Source organism: Aspergillus flavus, chromosome 3 (genome assembly GCF_009017415.1).
Source record: "Aspergillus flavus chromosome 3, complete sequence".
Lineage (NCBI taxonomy): Eukaryota > Fungi > Ascomycota > Eurotiomycetes > Eurotiales > Aspergillaceae > Aspergillus > Aspergillus flavus.
In genome coordinates, this window is record NC_092407.1 from 4697463 (window position 1) to 4712597 (window position 15135).

Sequence of the window (15135 nt, forward strand, 5' to 3'; positions counted from 1 at the left end):
AATAGTCCGTCCACGAGTCGGCGACTTTTCTTTTTCCCACCCCCGCCAGGTTAGATACATGACTGCACCTGACTCGCTTCTCGTTGGACACCGACAGGGATCCCGTCGCGGGTTGCCAACGCTCTAAAAATCCAACTTCTTATAAATCTACCCAGCCTTGTCCACAATCAGTTCATGCACTTCGTTTCTGTGGTAAAACTGGACATTTCAATCACGGCCGTTATTCACCATGGAGACCGACCACGCTAAGGCATCAGGTGCCATCGACCTGGAACGAAATGACCACCAGTTTTTGATGAATAACACCGTTCAATCCTTTACCTGGGATAACCTGACTGTAACCGTGAAAGATAGACGCACTAAGAAACCTCGAAACCTTATCGAGGGCTGCAGCGGGACTGCCCATCATGGTATAGCACTACAACAAACTGTATGGCATCGAATAAAGTACTAACTATGAGACAGGCCAACTGGTCGCGTTGATGGGCCCCTCCGGCTGCGGAAAGACGACTCTCTTAAACGTTCTCGCGCGTCGCACAGCTTCCGCGGGTGCGAAAAACACGGGGGACTGCTACATAAATGGAGCGAAGCTGGACAATAACACCTTCAACCGGATCACGTCCTACGTCGAACAGGAGGATGCGTTGATCGGATCGCTGACGGTGGAGGAGACATTGAAGTTTGCCGCAGATCTGTCTCTCCCAGGGTAAACTCCGTCGACCTCTATCACTTCGTTAGAGCATCCATGGACTGATATAATTTAGCTCAGTGTCGAGATCTCAGAGAGTGGATCGTATACAAACCCTCCTGAGCGCATTCGGGATCCAGAACCAGGCTTCGACACTAGTGGGAACACCAATCCGTAAGGGCATTAGTGGAGGGCAAAAGCGTCGGGTCAGTGTCGCCAGTCAGCTTATCACATGTCCTAAGATCCTTTTTCTCGACGAGCCAACCAGTGGACTGGATTCAACTGCTAGTTACGAAGTCATCTCGTATGTCAAGAAACTGGCGGTAGCAAACAATGTACGTCTCTCTGGAGAGGGCTTTGCGGGAATACTACAAAATAACGGACAACTGACACATCAGATTAAAGCTTATCATAATCGCAAGTATCCACCAGCCATCGACAACAACCTTCCAGCTGTTTGACAATCTTCTCCTTCTTTCGGGAGGCAAGACATGCTACTACGGACCCGTTTCGGATGTCCCCAGCTACTTCGAGAATATCGGCTGCCCCATTCCCTCCAATACGAACCCAGCTGAGTACCTTTTGGATGCGGTCAGCTCTGACTTCACAGTCCACGAGGGCCAAGTCGAGAAGATTCAGACCTCATGGACGCAGTCTGCCGAGTATGCCGCGTTAAGCAAGCAACCACAGAGTCCCGACGAGAAGGACATCAGGACAATGAGCATCGACGAATTAAGCCGCCCGGGTATTCCCCGAATCACCATGTCTCTTCTGCATCGGCTCTTCATCAAGAGTTATCGCGACGTTGTAGCCTATGGTATTCGGATTGTCATGTATTTGGGTACAGGTCTCCCCATAGCTTTCTCGACTGCATAGAGCTAATATGATCTCAGGACTTGCAATCATGATGGGAACGGTATGGCTTCGTCTCCACACCTCGCAGGAGTACATCCAACCATTCATCAACGCAATCGTAAGCTCCTTATCTATCACTCTCCCGATCTATAGCCTAACGAACATCAGTTCTTCGGCTCAGCCTTCATGAGCTTTATGGCCGTCGCCTACGTCCCATCCTTTCTCGAGGACCGGGCAACATTCACCAAAGAACGAGCGAATGGGCTCTACGGCGCCCTCCCCTTCGTTATCTCCAATTTCATCATCGGCCTTCCATACTTGTGTACGCTATCCCCCAAGACCAAATTAGTATTTTGACCAAGCTAACAATGCCTCCAACAAGTCTTAATTTCAATGCTCTTTTCCATAGTCAGCTACTGGCTCTCCAACTTCCGGCCCACGGGCACCGCATTCTTCACCTGGGTGATGTGGCTGTTTCTGGACCTCGTTGCCGCGGAATCCCTCGTTGTTTTCGTAACAGCCATATTCCCCAATTTCGTAATCAGCCTAGCGCTTGTCGCGTTTGCCAATGGGCTCTGGATGAGCGTGGGCGGGTTCCTTGTTTCGCCGACCATCTTGAATCCATTCTGGAAATATGTTTTCCATTATATTGACTATCAGGTACCCTACTTATGTCTCTACTCTACTTCGTTAAGCGCGTGTCACTGACTCTGGTTGCAGGCATATGTATTCCAAGGAATGATGGTTAACGAGTTTAGCGAGAGGAACTACTCGTGTGGCTCGGGGTGTCAGTGCATGTATCAGACGGATCTGGCGGACCAGTGCATGATTCGGGGTACCGGAGTGCTTAAGGAATATGGGTATGCGACGGGTCGGACGGGGAAGTGGGTAGGTATCCTGATAGGCATCATTGCAGTTTACCGACTGTTTGGCTACATTGCCTTGGTGTTGAGGAGGACTTGAGTTGGGGGTTAGCAACATGCATAGCAGGATGGTTCAACTGCATCTAATTTAATTATGGAAGGCGTTAGGCCGGGACATACTGGGGCTCTACTGCATGCTAATTTAATCCGACAGAATAAATACGGATTTTGTGAAATGCACGCGGACCGGAGTTAATTCCAACGGCGAAACGTGGGTAAGAACTGCCCTGGCTTGTAGAAGCCTTTACACCTGGTGCTATATCCATGCTCTTAAACATTATTATAAAGCGGGGGAATATAGTAGGTTCTAGTGGATATAATGCATAATTATGCATTGTTATGTATGAAGTCACTCTCTCCTTTCCAAGCACCCCACAGGGACCTGCTAGGTAGTTATCAATTGCTCTGTATGATCGGTGAAATTTCTGGCCGATAGAAAACTCCATGAGCCATCGATTGTGCAACACCCTGTTAAAAAGAAAAATCTCATTTCCAACTATATAAAGTCAGAAAGACATAAAACAAGTCCAATACATCCACTTCCGCATGATTACTCTTCATCACTCTCTACTCTATTACACCTCACCCACATAATCCTAAAAACTATATATCAAAGATAGGATACAATGAACCTCCCCACCCTAATAGCCCTCCTAACAACCCTCACCCTCCACCTCACGACGACCACCACCGCAACACCCCTCTCAACCCGCAATGTCCCCGGAATCCTCAAAGAATTCGCCCTCATCCTCCTTGACAAAGCGGTGAAACTCTACGAACCCAAAAAAGAAGACCAAGGCCTCGAACGCAAACAAACCAACGTCGAAGTATCCCTGATCAAATCCATGAATGCTGTTCACGCCGCACCACCGTTTAAGAAACAGGAGAGTTCTCTCGTGTCTAATGTAGCTTGTAAGATGCAGCCTGTTTGGGTGGAGTATTTGCATGATGTTGTTGTTAAGGTATTTTATTTTCTTTCTGGATTTATATTGGGTTTTTGGGATGTCGGAGCTGATAAAGTAGTAGAAACGTGAGTTTGAGAAGGCGAAGATTGCAGATCGCATTCAAGAGCATATTCGGGATCTGAAGGAGAGGTGTCATAATCTTGCTGTGTCTATAGAGGAGAAGTTGAAGCCGGAGGATAGGGAGACTATTGTGGATCGGGAGTTTGATCGTGCTATTGCGGCGTTTGATTAGGGTTGTTTGAGGGGTATATAGAGTGGCTGATTGGACAACACGATAGGTAGAGCGCCAGACCAGGTTGAGTTATATTTGATGTCAAGCTCTCAGCTACGGTCCACTTGGTTTCTTGGTATGGCTACATTGTTTACATAAATCACAACCGGTCTACTATGAAAGGCTGGGCTATACGGTGGCTTGATATACGAGAGGAGAAGCGGAGAGCGTTTAATTATTCCTCGTATATCATAGCTTAGTCGTGATACCTGTCTAAGGATAAAAATTGAAAACGACAATCCTGAGCCCATGCTTAGTCGATACTGTTTTATTCAAGTTGGTTTTAGCCGACTACCAGTATATATATTGATAACCGCATTTCTTCTATCTTCTCATATAGTATTTACCCCTAAAAGTGACAGACTGACGTCTCCACTTACCCCTCCATCGCTCTGCCAAATCATCCTACTCGCCGGATTCCACCGCCCCTCCCCAATATAACATGCACTTTTGGAGCATGACTTTTCCCACACGCTGTACACAAACAGCACCAATGTGGTTTTGTACCTCCTCGATTCAGGAGGGTACATTATATTATGAAAGAGGAAGCCTCCTTTCTTGGTACAATCGCAACTCCGTGATGGCCAAGTTGCCGCCCAACAATCCTCATGCTCCAGTCTCACTGTCAGAATATCAACGTCAGATTTGGAATGACCTGAACAATCCAAGGTTCGCCATTTATTTGCAACGTGACAAAATCCATTCAGCGAGGTGAAATGCCAAAGACTACCCAACAATTCACCCATTGCGACTACACCGTCGGATGGATATGTGCTCTGCCAGAAACTGACTTGGTGGCTTCAGCGGCCATGTTGGATGAAGAGCACCCAACGCTTCCAGCGGCGGATCCTCAAGACGCGAACTCCTACCTTCTTGGCCATATCGGTGAATGCAGCGAGGATGAGGAAGGTTCGGATGATGAGACAAAAGATACACAAGATCTGCGACATTGGGATGTGGTGGTCAGTTTGCATTCGAAGCCAGCCGAAGCTATCATGCAATATGATTTCGGCAAGTCATTGCAGGGAAAGGAGGTCGTTCATACTGGGGGTAAACTGAACAAACCCCCAGGCATCCTCCTGAGTGCTGTTGGTCGACTCCAGGCCCAGCATGCATTGAAGGGTCACGGGATCTCCGAGCTGCTGATCAAAATGAGGTCGGACTATCCGGAAAGCACTGCAAAGTTCCAGACGGTATTATGTGCTTTGAGATGGAGGCTGCTGGTATGTTTTACGCCTACCTACGGAATCTCTACATCTAACCTCTATTTCCAAGGCTTAAATGGATTCATTTCCCTGCTTTGTCATCCGAGGCACTTCCAATTATGCTGATTCCCATAAGAACAAGATATGGCAGCCATATGCCGCTGCCGTTGCTGCCTCATACGCAAAAGAACTTCTGTTTGTTATTCCAGGGCAGGGAACTATGGATCAACTTCCGGTTAACCAATGTACGTAGTCTAAAGATATTGACCCTACTGATCCCAGGGTTTCGAAGCATCCTTAGAACAAAGTAGTGATTGGCCCAATATCCGGAACGCAGGCGGACGTTGACACACCAAGGTCCAAATTGGATAGAAAGGAATAAATAAGTCAGAGTGATGGTTCAACGGCATTGTTACTCAGCTGGACTTTCCAACGCTGGAGACCATCAATCACTTGCAATATTATAACGTCAGCCAGTACGAATAGCGTTCTATTACGCGCATTCTGGGATAGCTTCAAGCTACGATATTACTAATTTAAATATAAACTCAGTACTTTTAAAAGTCTCCCTGTATTCTGAACAGCTGCCTAAACATTCATATCATATTTCATTCTTCATCAGAGGCCAAGGTAAAATAATCCCCTTGTCAACTCAAAGTGTATATCTGAACTCGGGAAGTCCTTCAATGACAAGCTTCCCCCTTGCTGCCCTTCTGTTCGAGATATAGAAATAAAGGCTGAGTATACATACTACCACTATGGACAAGAGATTGCACCTTGTCCAACTGTCAGTAAATAAGCAAAAAAGAGGGAAGAGACCACTCACGCAATACAGGCATAAAGACCTGGTAGGTAGCGGGGAGAATCCTGCGACCGGAACACCAAGGACCCAGCTACACCACCAGTGCCGCCAAAGCTGACGATACTCGCACTGCAAAAGGCGCGTTTCCACTGCCCGCGGATATTGTTGGCCTGGTATGTCAGGGCGGCTGGGATTGTAGCATTGGATGCTGATGTGACGAGAAAAATCCCGAAGTATTGCACGCCGGGAATTTGGACCCAGCCGAGAATGGCTAAACCCACGATGCATTGAACGCAGTTGTAGATGATCAAGGGAGCCCGAATGTGGTACTTGTCACCAATCCAGCCTTGAACATACATGAAGATTCCGGCGAAGAAGTAGGGTGGTGTTGTGAGGACTTGTGATGCTGCTTGGGGGAATTTGAGCTCACTTCTGAGGATGAGCGGAAGGAAGAACGTAATTGCGTAGGATACAACTGTTGCAGAACTATTGATGGTTAGTGTCTTTGAAACTGGTACAATGGTTTATGAGCTCACAAGAAGATGAGGGCAAAGCCCCATATTTTGGGGTCCAGAGCAGGCTTTAGGAATTCCTTTAAATTGAACGCCGCTTCAGAGGAGTCCCGTCTATCTCGGTTTAGTCGTCGGACGACGAAGGCGGTTTCCTCCTTGGAAAGAAACTTCCAAGAGAGATTGTTCTCGTTGGGGAAGTTGACAATCAAAAAGAAGCCAACCACTCCGACAAGACAGGTGAGGATGCCTTCCATAACAAAGATCCACCTCCATGCGCTCAAATTCCCAAGGCCATTCATGTGTACGAAGCCATACGAGAGGATTCCAGAGAAAGCACCCCCGATGACACTAATCAAGTAGAAGGATGAATATCTCTTGTGTAGGTCGTCTGAACAGATTAGCCGCGAATATTCACAACTAAGAGGGCCTAACACTCACATCGAGTATACCACATAGAAAGGAGATACACGGAGCCAGGGAAGAGTCCGGCTTCAAGAAACCCCAAAACAATGCGAAGTCCAACGAGCACCGTCCAATTATGTATAAATCCAAATCCCTACCCATGGTTAACCAAGCCTTCGGACAAAAAGGCAGGACCTTATACCATCATAACTATTCCCCAGGAGAATGTAATTCCAGCAAGGAAGATCTTTGGCCCAATTTCGCGAATCACTGTGATCAAGGGAAATTGAAAGAGGACATAGGGAATGAAAAAGGTGAGAAGCGTGATGGACTATTGAACAATTAGCACCTGTATTGGGGAGAGAGAATAGTCTGAGACTCACGTAACGAGAGCCAATGTAGAGACGAAGCTCCTCCTCCATGCTTTGGCTTTATCAGCATGATATCCATCCAGAACGTCGAGGAGGACGACTTACCCAGCAATCATAGCATTTCCCAGGTTGGTTCGATCCACCAAACTGACGCACATGAGAAGCCCTAAGCCTGTGACTAGCCTTCGATCGATCTTGTGTAGGATCTTTCTCTGTTCTCGAGGCGAGTAGACCTCATCCCTATCCAAATCACCCTCCACATTGTCTAAGCCTGATACAGACCCACTCGAGTGTATTTTCTCGTCCAGATATGTTTCAGCGTCCGACATGGTGTTTGGTTTGCCGCCGTTCCAGCGGTAAGTGACGCGACCTTCGACATCTCGAGGTACAGTCCCCAGAACCTTCTTATAACAATCCTTTCCTCTCACCTCGGTTCAATGTTTATACTTCCGTGGCATCGTTGATCACATCATTCTAGGGCGAAGTTGCACATTGATAGCCTTCTCGAGGATTGTATGAGCTACCATTGGTCCCCGCGAAATTATAAATTTAGGGGCGGGGAAAGTGGGTATCGGCTTTCGTTAAGCTCTGCCTGCACTTAGCCATATTCGGCAAGTGAATCGTGAGGTTATCTAAGCATCCTTCTGGCTAAGCCTTCATTGAAACTTTATGGGCGGTACTGGCCGAACCGAGGCTTGCGAGTGATTCACTTTCTTTCCTCGCATGTTTGTCTTTTACTTTTTTTATTTACTTGATTATTTATTATTTTACTCGCCAGAGCACAATATATAAACACTTCCTCCCGCCGACTTGTGAAAGAGTATAGCACCAATACCAACCGATCAAACGACGGATTCCACGTGTAATACATATCCTAAATCATGACCTTCTCGCCCTCCTTCAATGACCGAACCGATTTTGATAACGCTACCCGAGGGTTTATCCATGCATTAAAACCATGTATCATCCGAAACTCGAGTGGCCGCGTAGTGTGGAACAACGACGAGTACGGTTTTCTCCAAGACGCAGAATGCCCTGCCACTGCCGAGCCAAAACTGTGGCGACAAGGCCAATTGAACTCCATCCAGGGTCTTTTCCAAGTAACTGACGGAATTTACCAAATTCGAGGCTTCGATCTCTCGAACATGACCGTCGTTGAGGGACACAAAGGTGTTATTGTGATTGACCCGTTGACGTCGGTCGAATGTGCAGCGGCGGCACTAGCGCTTTACCGTGAACACCGCGGGGACCGGCCAGTAACCGGTTTGATCTATTCACACTCACATGTAGATCATTTCGGTGGAGCTCAGGGCGTGCTCCAACAAGGCACAAATACATCGATACCTATCATCGCCCCGGAGGGTTTCATGGCCGAAGCGACTAGCGAGAACATCTACGTCGGCGATGCCATGCGCCGGCGTGCAGGGTATATGTACGGCATGCGATTACCAAAAGGGCCAGATGGTCACATTGGCTGTGGCCTTGGAATGATGCCGTCTAGTGGAACAATGTCATTGATTCCTCCAAATGTCTCTATCTGCCACACAGGCGAGAAACGGACGGTGGATGGCATTCGTATTGAGTTCCAAATGGTACCTGAAACCGAGGCACCGGCGGAGATGAACTTCTACTTTCCCGAGCACAAGGCACTTTGCATTGCTGAATGCGCAACTCATTGCCTTCACAATATAATCACTCTTCGCGGGGCTTTGGTTCGTGACGCGAAGGCCTGGGCACGCTATCTTGACGAAACAGCAGTGCTCTATGGGCAGAAATCCAATGTGCTCTTTGCTGGCCACAACTGGCCGACCTGGGGACAGGATGAAATCGTCAAGTTCATATCGGAGCAACGAGACCTCTACACCTATCTCCATGACCAAACTGTCCGGATGATGAATATCGGCCTGACAGGCATCGAGATTGCAGAGAGATTCACCCTCCCACCAGCACTGCAAATGGCGTGGCATGCGCAGGGTTTCTATGGCTCTGTCAGTCATAATGTCAAGGGAATCTACCAACGCTATCTGGGTTGGTTTGATGGGAATCCAGCACACTTATGGGAGTACCCAGCGGCTGAAGCTGGTCAGAGATACATTGACTGTATGGGAGGTGTAGATGAGGTTGTTCGAAAGGCAAGAAAGTATGCCAGCGAAGGTGATTCACGCTTTGCGGTGACACTATTGGGCCATGTCATAGCCGCTCATCCTGAACACAAGGAGTCAAGACTTGCGCTGGCATCTGTGTACACGAAACTGGCATATGGCTGTGAGAATGCGACATGGCGCAACTTCTACCTTTCCGGTGCCCAGGATATGCACTCTCCTCCCCCGCCAGATCGTCCAGAACCCCCGAAGCGCGAATACAGGGCTGCGCTATCGATGGAACAACTGCTTACTCTTCTGTCAGTTCAATTGGATGGACCCAAAGCCGCAACAGAATCGTTTACGATAGACCTGGATCTGCAAGAACAAAAGCAAAGTTGGCGGCTGATTCTGAGCAACGGAGCCTTGACATATCGCATCAAAACAGATCACGACAGGTCCATTGACACGTCTGGTTTGCGTCTAACGCTCACCAAAAAGGAATTGGTGGAGATACTGAATGGGGGTGGAGGGATCCCAGAAAACAGCTCAGAGGGCGATGTGAGCCTGCTCTTCAAGTTGATGAGATTGGTTGGGGCATCCATGCCCCCAGCAAGCCTTTTGTAAATGTAGTCTTCTTGGAAATGTATAATGTTATTGCATGTTCGGGCCCACAGAAAGTTGTGTGGTAGAAAGGGTGAAAGATTGTACATAGTCGAATGTTATACAATAATGACCCAGATAGCTGGTGCGACATATGCCATAGGATGAAAGTCTCCCTAGAAGTATATTAAGTCCACTGTCTTTGTAGGTCCACAGAAAATGAGAGAAGAGGAATTGTCGTGGTCAAGGAACAGGGGCAGACGTGTTTCGTATAGTTCTCGCCATGAACTGTGCCTGCCCTATACCCATGTCATTGCCAATCGTCTCCAGTCGTTCAACCACCCATTCCCGCAAGGTAGAGCCTAATGGGCTTGTATTGGCCGCTACGTATAGGGGCCAAAGAATCGTGAATCCCCCTAGACAGTGGTCAAGCGATGGAACCTCTGTGGCTCTGTTGTCTACAAGTCTAAGTGCGAAAGGAACGCTTTCTGCAATCTCGGTAGCTAGCTGGGCCACAGTCTCTCTAATCTGGACATGTTCTGCTTGGTAGCTTATCTCTGCGGTGTTGAGAATTAATTGGTTGAGTAGTATCCGAGCACTCCGATAGAAGTTCCAGATATTGCATGCCCAAAGATCAGGGTATACATGATATACCTGGGTGTAGTAGAACTTCAGGTGGGAAGGGCTCCGGTTGCTCACAGGCCCTCGTATGGTCTGGTAAATCCACCGAGGTGGAAGGCTGTGTTTCCACCGAAGCAGATATCTATCAATGGTTGCCGCCGAGGATACTGTATCAGATGCCAAATTCATTCTTGCTTGGGATAGTAGTCGGGCAACGTGGGCAACCAGATCAACCAGCTCATCGGCTTTCGCGTCGGCCGTTGATCTCTCTGCCATAGCCTGGAGGGACCAGTGCACGATCGATGCCGGAACAGAAAGGCGCCAATGCAAGCAGCTGGCTATCTAACCGGAGTATCAGTTGTGATAAAGGCTTCCAAGACAGTTCTATTAGTGCTTACGATCTGGACTCGCAGGTGGGTGAACATCCTCATGCCGACAATCCATTTGATTTGCTCAGCGCCTCGCATTTCTATGAGGGCTGCAGCACCGCGAACATGCTGTGCCCATGACTGTAAAGAGGATGGAGTGTTGCAAGTCAAGACCTACTGGAATCAATAGGTTTACTCGGAATAAGGTAACCCAACCTACCTCAAACATGCCAAGAAGCATCGTCGCCGCTAGTGTAGCGTCGCTCTTACATTGAGTTCCATCTTTCAAAGTGCAGTTGATCAGATGCAACGCTTGTGTATATTCCCCAGTCGCTTTAGTCATCAATTCAGTGGACTTTTTGATGTTCGATAGCCCTGCTAAGCCTACTGCGACTAGACTCTGCATTACTAATGGGTTGGTTGCCGCGAGCACTTCCATTTGGGAGGCACTCAAATAGATAGGTATATTGTGTACATCGTCAAGCACATAGTACCGAAAGAAAAATCCGACTGATTCGGCGGAGGTGGAGGAAGGTAGGGACGCAGGGAGAGACTGTAGAGATTGAGCAACAACGGCGGCTTTGAAGGCGCGGCGGCTTTGTGGAGCGATTTCTTTTGCTGAACTGACTTGTCGCTCAGTCCTGTATTGAGCAGATCGAACCCGAGATCTAACTTTCTCGTTCTCATTGCGATAATACACTTGTTGCGGATCACGGTAGCCTGGGCAAGAGAAGGATGCTCGCACACATTGCGAACAAGTCGGTTCTGCTCGATCACACTGTCGACCAACGATTAGCAAGGTCTTCAATATAATGGGAGACGGCAAGAGGGTACTTTGATTCGGCGGGTGCGACAATTGCCACACCCTTTGCTGATACGAGGTCGATAGACCATTGCACACAGTGTCAAGAATGCTAAGCTTCCATCTCCCTCGGCGGCCTGAGGAAGCCACGAAGGTCGCTTCCAGCGGGGCCGTGGCTCCACTCTCGACTAGCCGAAGACAGTTTAGTGGAATAGATTGGAGCGTCCATGGATCCTTCAAATAGATATAGTTATCGTTATCTTTGACCAAAAGAACAGTGTACTAAGCCACGACAAGGATAGAACAAAACCACTCCTTCCACTCATACCATGCTCCTTGAGCAAGTCTAGCCTAGCCTTCGCCTAAATCATTCGCAGCATAGAATACCCGATCAATAGCAGAAAGTCCCACCATGCTTGCATCGCAAGAAACATAATAATCCAGTTGGGTTGTTTTGTGCCGGGAAAGAATTGTTTGTATTCGAACCAAATGACTGCGTGTGCGAACCCCAACACTACCTTTCCAATAACTGATATCCATATGACAAGTTTCCGCTGTAACAGAGAAATGTCATCGCGATCATAGAGGATGGAAACTAGGTAGCCGATCCACGAACAGAAAGAGAGGATGAGGGATAACGACGCAAAGTAAGGAAGCAAAGGGGCTGGCTCCAGTGGGGTCTAGAATACAGTTAGACGGCTCAAAACAGTCAGATGGACTTGTAGAGTACCCGTTCCGGAGCTGTGTAGCTCTTGTAGGCCCAGTATGTTGAAGCTATCACGGCGCCGGCAAAGAACAGGGCGCTGAGAAATTGAATCGGAGGGATTGGCGGGGTTGTGTTGATTCCTCTACCTTGCCTGTGTCGGTAGGGACGCCGCTCTCGTTCGTATCCCGGACTGGAGGAATAGGGTGGTAAAAGTGGATCGGTTTCCATAATTGGCGGACTAACTGTCAAACTGGACGAACGTTTGAGGCGTTCCAAAGAACTGGTGATCGCTGTTCGGACAAGATCCATGGTCGGGCTGTGACGGGTTGTAGCACGTGATGGCGGCCATGCATGCACCCTATTTATATCATTCATTCATCGCAGTCTGTCGATAGCACAGCCCGAGGGAAGGAGCTATACGGCCTGCTCCCGTCCTGTACAAATGTAGGGCATGAGGTTCCATTATATATGGAGTCCTTACGACAACTAGCTCTAAACTTTATAAAGTATTTTGTTGAGGGTTTCATGACCGAGCAGGGTGTACCTAAGAATGCTCTATGTCAAATCAATTAACTTACTAATAAACTGCTTCTGTATTGTTGACTCAACTGGAAGTGTAGATAACTACTCTAATTGGGCTTAGGACGCCGCGGAAGATGTCGTCTTTCCATCATCACAGATTGACACCCAGTTTTTCATTACTATTATTATTGCGGTTGTGCCTTCGTTCAGAATAGAAGGAGTCATGCCCTTGAATTGGAAATGATTTCTGTTTATCTCTTTTCCTCGTTCAAGTCTCTGGTACGAACTAGTACTCCACAAGTTTGGGGAACAGTTGGCCAGCGTCCTATTCTATATAACGGGACATGCATTACCACCCACCTGAACGTGGAGTATGGCTGTCTGGGTACTCCGACGGTAATCTGACTCAAATCTAATATACCTTCTAGGTTTCCAATAGGAACCATTCTTTCAGCAGCCCAGGCGCACCTGCCGACAGATGATACCCCGTGGGAGGAACTCCGGGAAGGGTCACGGGTCTGTGCACTGTTGCGGTTCCGGTCCCCAGCTGGCAATGGTATGAACCCGTCAACAAATGAAAGAATTCAAGTACAGATGCATATATATAAAATGGATATCATTGAACAGAAATTGCACAAAGGGGATATATACATAGCTAAGAGTCAAATCGTCGTATATCAGCAGAAGCCACATGTCCGCCCAATCGTACCTGGGTATACAGTCATCAAGCGCTCTTTTTACATTTTTCATTTATTTTTGTTCTTGTTTCACCTTCTCCATTCTCTCAATTTATTCCCCCTTTTTTGGCACTATTTTTCGCGATTCATAACTCGGATATCCGTTCGGATCTTGATTCCTCCCAGCGGGATACTTGCATCACTTTCTCCCGAGTTCGCTGTTCTGGCTGTTTCGACATCCGAGACGAGATGGTCATCGCTATCCCTATCGCTGTAGCTGCGCATGGGCCGTTCCCGAACATGTTGAATAATAGTGGTGTTTCCATAGCTTCCGCGCTTCCCACTACTCCCATTGCTGGATCCCCAAGCACTCCCCTCCGGTCGGATAATGGCCTTGACCAGGGCGATACCACTTGGGACACTAATCGAGACAATGGAAACCGATCCCTCAAGGACAGACCAGTATAGGTACAGCGGGAACTCCCACGTTAAGTCGGTCGGCATGACGGGAATGAGGTTGACGACGGCGACCAAACGGCCCAGGGACACAACGATGACGGAATAAGTCATGAAGAAGCAAATGAGGAGGTAGATGCGGCGGCGGAGGCTCATTTTGAGGGACCAGATCATCGGGATCGGGAGGAGTAGGATGTAGAAGTCGATTACGGTGGAGAGAATCGCGGTCGAGAGATACCAGTCATATTGTTTAATGCAGGTTCCTGGTAAGGTGGTGTTCCAGGCCTTGGCAATGGGGTTGCATTGGAAGATGGTTGAGATCTCGGCGGAGATGAGCCAGCCGGCGACGAGGGCGCCGATGATCCAGAGGTTTATGCGAAATGCGCGGTTGTTGGAGCGAAAGACACGCGCGTAGAAGAGAACCGCAGAGATCTTGGGGAGGCAGACTGAGGCGTCGAAGAAGAAGATTGCGATGAAGAGATATTTGGATCCGGTGATCAGGTATTGCGGATTGATGGACGCCACGACTGACATGTGGTAGCCTAGGCCTATGTTTCGCCATACTAGGACCAGGGATAGCACAACCAGTTCACAGATCTGGGGCGAGGTAGTTAGCTCTCCTGGTGTTTATTCGGAGTTTGATATGTATCTATGCGGGAGAAAGGACTTACCACGGACAGGATTGCGAACAGGTCATCCCACCACCAGTTTTGGTGCGCAATAACCTTGCTCATAATCCGGGTGATAGTGGCCAAGATTACCAGGATCATGAGTATGATGCTCAATATCACGACGCCTTTCCCGCGGTCTGGCGTGCCATCTGGTACGTCTAGAGCCATATTGGTTACTCGTGTTTGTCCGGGGTTATGGGAAGAGAAGCGACGTGGAAGCAAAATGTACGTGGACGAAAATGAACAGCAAAGGGATCTTACGGACTTGAAAATAGTCTGGTCAGCTTGCACTGGCATGTACGGAGTAGTGAGTCGTCATGCATGCTTGTCCTTGCTTAACCTGCAGAATCAGCCCCCATCGGGATAAATTGCGCCTCGTCTGGCCCCTCCATTAATTCTGACGAGGGAGGGAGGGGCAGGATTGTAGAGAGTAATGAGCGAATGAAAGTTAATCAGTCGTCCTGTCAGCATTTCATTGCTTATGCCCCTTGCGGTGGGGGCGATGGTCTAAGTTGATTGACTAAATCCAGCTTGTGATAGGAAGTGGGTCAGCTTACGGCCTGCCATTAGTTAGTCCTCGCAGTGTTAATCATACTCCGCCATTTTTAACATTCCGCATCCAAGTATTCCCACC

At 48.3% G+C, this 15135-nt stretch overlaps 8 protein-coding genes across 8 annotated transcripts; 4 read left to right on the forward strand and 4 right to left on the reverse strand.

The window, feature by feature from the left end:
- Positions 1 to 229: 229 nt before the first annotated feature.
- F9C07_7655 (putative ABC transporter) lies at positions 230 to 2644 on the forward strand (the record flags this gene model as incomplete). The annotated part of the gene is made up of 8 exons (XM_071511665.1): positions 230 to 410; positions 466 to 706; positions 765 to 1023; positions 1094 to 1529; positions 1582 to 1661; positions 1712 to 1865; positions 1926 to 2203; positions 2264 to 2644. 8 exons carry the CDS (start codon positions 230 to 232, stop codon positions 2504 to 2506), a joined length of 1872 nt encoding a protein of 623 aa, XP_071365312.1. The 3' UTR covers positions 2507 to 2644.
- A 448-nt stretch (positions 2645 to 3092) lies between these two features.
- Positions 3093 to 3663, forward strand: F9C07_7656 (putative cell wall protein; the record flags this gene model as incomplete). Its single annotated transcript, XM_041291447.1, has 2 exons — positions 3093 to 3428; positions 3493 to 3663. The coding sequence occupies 2 exons, from the start codon at positions 3093 to 3095 to the stop codon at positions 3661 to 3663; spliced, it is 507 nt and encodes a 168-aa protein (XP_041145330.1).
- A 755-nt stretch (positions 3664 to 4418) lies between these two features.
- On the forward strand, positions 4419 to 5160 carry F9C07_7657 (uncharacterized protein; the record flags this gene model as incomplete). The annotated part of the gene is made up of 2 exons (XM_071511666.1): positions 4419 to 4925; positions 5044 to 5160. The coding sequence occupies 2 exons, from the start codon at positions 4419 to 4421 to the stop codon at positions 5158 to 5160; spliced, it is 624 nt and encodes a 207-aa protein (XP_071365313.1).
- A 289-nt stretch (positions 5161 to 5449) lies between these two features.
- On the reverse strand, positions 5450 to 7599 carry F9C07_1475649 (phthalate transporter). The gene is made up of 7 exons (XM_041285586.2): positions 7100 to 7599; positions 7007 to 7046; positions 6826 to 6954; positions 6660 to 6777; positions 6246 to 6609; positions 5734 to 6195; positions 5450 to 5683 (listed from the first exon to the last, which is right to left on the reverse strand). Exons 1-7 carry the CDS (start codon positions 7321 to 7323, stop codon positions 5560 to 5562), a joined length of 1461 nt encoding a protein of 486 aa, XP_041145332.2. The 5' UTR covers positions 7324 to 7599; the 3' UTR covers positions 5450 to 5559.
- A 276-nt stretch (positions 7600 to 7875) lies between these two features.
- F9C07_2231642 (beta-lactamase-like protein) lies at positions 7876 to 9702 on the forward strand (the record flags this gene model as incomplete). The annotated part of the gene is made up of 1 exon (XM_041285581.1): positions 7876 to 9702. One exon carries the CDS (start codon positions 7876 to 7878, stop codon positions 9700 to 9702), a length of 1827 nt encoding a protein of 608 aa, XP_041145333.1.
- A 219-nt stretch (positions 9703 to 9921) lies between these two features.
- F9C07_2202260 (uncharacterized protein) lies at positions 9922 to 11561 on the reverse strand (the record flags this gene model as incomplete). The annotated part of the gene is made up of 3 exons (XM_071509533.1): positions 9922 to 10536; positions 10647 to 10841; positions 11502 to 11561. The coding sequence occupies 3 exons, from the start codon at positions 11559 to 11561 to the stop codon at positions 9922 to 9924; spliced, it is 870 nt and encodes a 289-aa protein (XP_071365314.1).
- Positions 11562 to 11698: 137 nt separating this feature from the next.
- Positions 11699 to 12484, reverse strand: F9C07_7661 (uncharacterized protein; the record flags this gene model as incomplete). Its single annotated transcript, XM_041285587.2, has 2 exons — positions 11699 to 12149; positions 12200 to 12484. 2 exons carry the CDS (start codon positions 12482 to 12484, stop codon positions 11832 to 11834), a joined length of 603 nt encoding a protein of 200 aa, XP_041145334.2. The 3' UTR covers positions 11699 to 11831.
- Positions 12485 to 13220: 736 nt separating this feature from the next.
- Positions 13221 to 15131, reverse strand: F9C07_2282685 (uncharacterized protein). The gene is made up of 2 exons (XM_041291451.2): positions 14502 to 15131; positions 13221 to 14427 (listed from the first exon to the last, which is right to left on the reverse strand). Exons 1-2 carry the CDS (start codon positions 14796 to 14798, stop codon positions 13507 to 13509), a joined length of 1218 nt encoding a protein of 405 aa, XP_041145335.1. The 5' UTR covers positions 14799 to 15131; the 3' UTR covers positions 13221 to 13506.
- Between the last annotated feature and the right edge of the window lie 4 nt (positions 15132 to 15135).

Excerpts from the sequence above, each read along its gene's own strand:
- F9C07_2282685 (XM_041291451.2), bottom strand. The coding sequence starts at position 14,798 with ATGCCAGTGCAAGCTGACCAGACTATTTTCAAGTCCGTAAGATCCCTT. Across the intron at positions 14,428-14,501 it reads TGTTCGCAATCCTGTCCGTG|ATCTGTGAACTGGTTGTGCT; the intron begins GTAAGTCCTTTC and ends ACCTCGCCCCAG.
- F9C07_1475649 (XM_041285586.2), bottom strand. The coding sequence starts at position 7,323 with ATGTCGGACGCTGAAACATATCTGGACGAGAAAATACACTCGAGTGGG. Across the intron at positions 6,196-6,245 it reads GGCTTTGCCCTCATCTTCTT|TTCTGCAACAGTTGTATCCT; the intron begins GTGAGCTCATAA and ends AACCATCAATAG. Across the intron at positions 5,684-5,733 it reads GGTCTTTATGCCTGTATTGC|GTGCAATCTCTTGTCCATAG; the intron begins GTGAGTGGTCTC and ends CAGTTGGACAAG.